At 42.7% G+C, this 1336-nt stretch overlaps 2 protein-coding genes across 5 annotated transcripts in view; one reads left to right on the top strand and one right to left on the bottom strand.

Moving 5' to 3' along the window:
• The window catches only part of Eid1 (EP300 interacting inhibitor of differentiation 1), a 23411-nt gene extending 23364 nt beyond the window's left edge, over nt 1–47 (bottom strand). The window contains exon 1 of the mRNA XM_033765026.1: nt 19–47. Within this exon, the coding sequence (XP_033620917.1) occupies nt 19–47 (29 nt within the window). The remainder of the gene's footprint in view (nt 1–18) is intronic.
• Shc4 (SHC adaptor protein 4) overlaps nt 1–1336 on the top strand; it is a 117024-nt gene that overhangs the window by 76093 nt on the left and 39595 nt on the right. The window lies entirely within an intron of this gene.

The raw sequence follows: 1336 nt of genomic DNA, 5'->3' as shown, positions 1-1336 counted from the left end.
TCGTTGCACTCTTCGTACAGCTCGCAGAGCTCGGCCATCTCCGCCATGGCTGAAACCGCTTGACCACTTACGAAGCGCTTTCGGAAGGAGCAGGAATGAGCGGCCTGGCGGCTGTGCGCGTGCGCGAATGCCGCACGCTTGCGTCACCGAACGCGCACGCGCGCTGTCCAGACGCCACTTCCGGTCTGGCGCGCGGCGATGGCGGGAGTCGTTTCCGGTTCCTCTGATAAACTGCGAGGGGCTCGGTGGGATTCTTTCTTTAGGTGAACTCGCTGTCTCGAGACTGTAGGCAGGGTCGTTACCTGGTGCTTATGCTGCTTAGCCGTAACGTTGCTTACCACGCTGCGGACTGGAAAATAGTGTCCAGGAGCCACACCCCCAGGCCGCGCCCACCCTCCCAGTCCCGCCTCCTTCCCCACCCAGGTTGGTTCTCGAAGCTGCGGTCGTCCCCGGTCCCAGTGCGCATCCTCAGATTTACCCAGAGAAACGATCTGTTCTGCTCTTTGTTCATTTTTTCAAGAACAGTTTTCATTATTATAAACGACGAATAAATGAACATCTACACGTGCCAGTGTTTTTCTAGAAAACTTAGAGGAGTGGAAAGGCAGAATCAGTTTTGCGTGTTTTAGTTTAGTAAGTACTGTCGAATTGCTCTCCAAAGTTACTGTGCAAGTTTTAGCTGCAGCCAGCAGTGTCTGAGAATACCCACACACTCACTGCATGTGATTTTGTTGAACTATGACAACTTAATCAAGTTAATGGTGTCGTTTTATTTTCCATAACGTCAGCTTCTTGGAAAGTTAATTCTCTCTCAGTATGTCTATCTGACATTTGTATTTCTGCTGTGAATTAACTGTTCTTATGTCCAGTGGTTTTGTTACTGATTTGTAAGTATTCCGTATAACTTCTTCATGTAAATGCTTTTTCACTTTACAGTTACATTCTCCCTGCTTGGAATTTGTCTTAGTGTTCTTAAATAAAATTTTTAAAATTATTTTTTATGTAATCAGATTTAAGGGTTTATTTTCTGTTAAGATGAATTTTTCTGCTTCGGTATGTCTTGATATCTGATAAGGAAACCTCATCTTTCCTGTTGAAAAATTGCCTTACCTCTTTTTGCACATTTTTTTGCACATTTATTTTAACATGAATTTTAGAAGCACTTTAATATTTCTTTGTATGTTTTGTGTCTGATAAGGGAAATCTTGTCTACTTTTAAAATTTGCTATGGGAGTTTTTGCACATTTTCCATATTAATTTTAGAAGCAGCTTGAAAAATTCCAAAAATGACATTTGCAACCTTATTAGAAGTGCATGGAATTTATAGATAAATTAA

The sequence above is a fragment of the Fukomys damarensis genome, unplaced genomic scaffold (genome assembly GCF_012274545.1).
Source record: "Fukomys damarensis isolate Sample0158 unplaced genomic scaffold, DMR_v1.0_HiC HiC_scaffold_17, whole genome shotgun sequence".
Classification (NCBI taxonomy): domain Eukaryota; kingdom Metazoa; phylum Chordata; class Mammalia; order Rodentia; family Bathyergidae; genus Fukomys; species Fukomys damarensis.
Note: the sequence above shows the minus strand (reverse complement) of the source record. Positions and strands in the feature narration are given on the sequence as shown.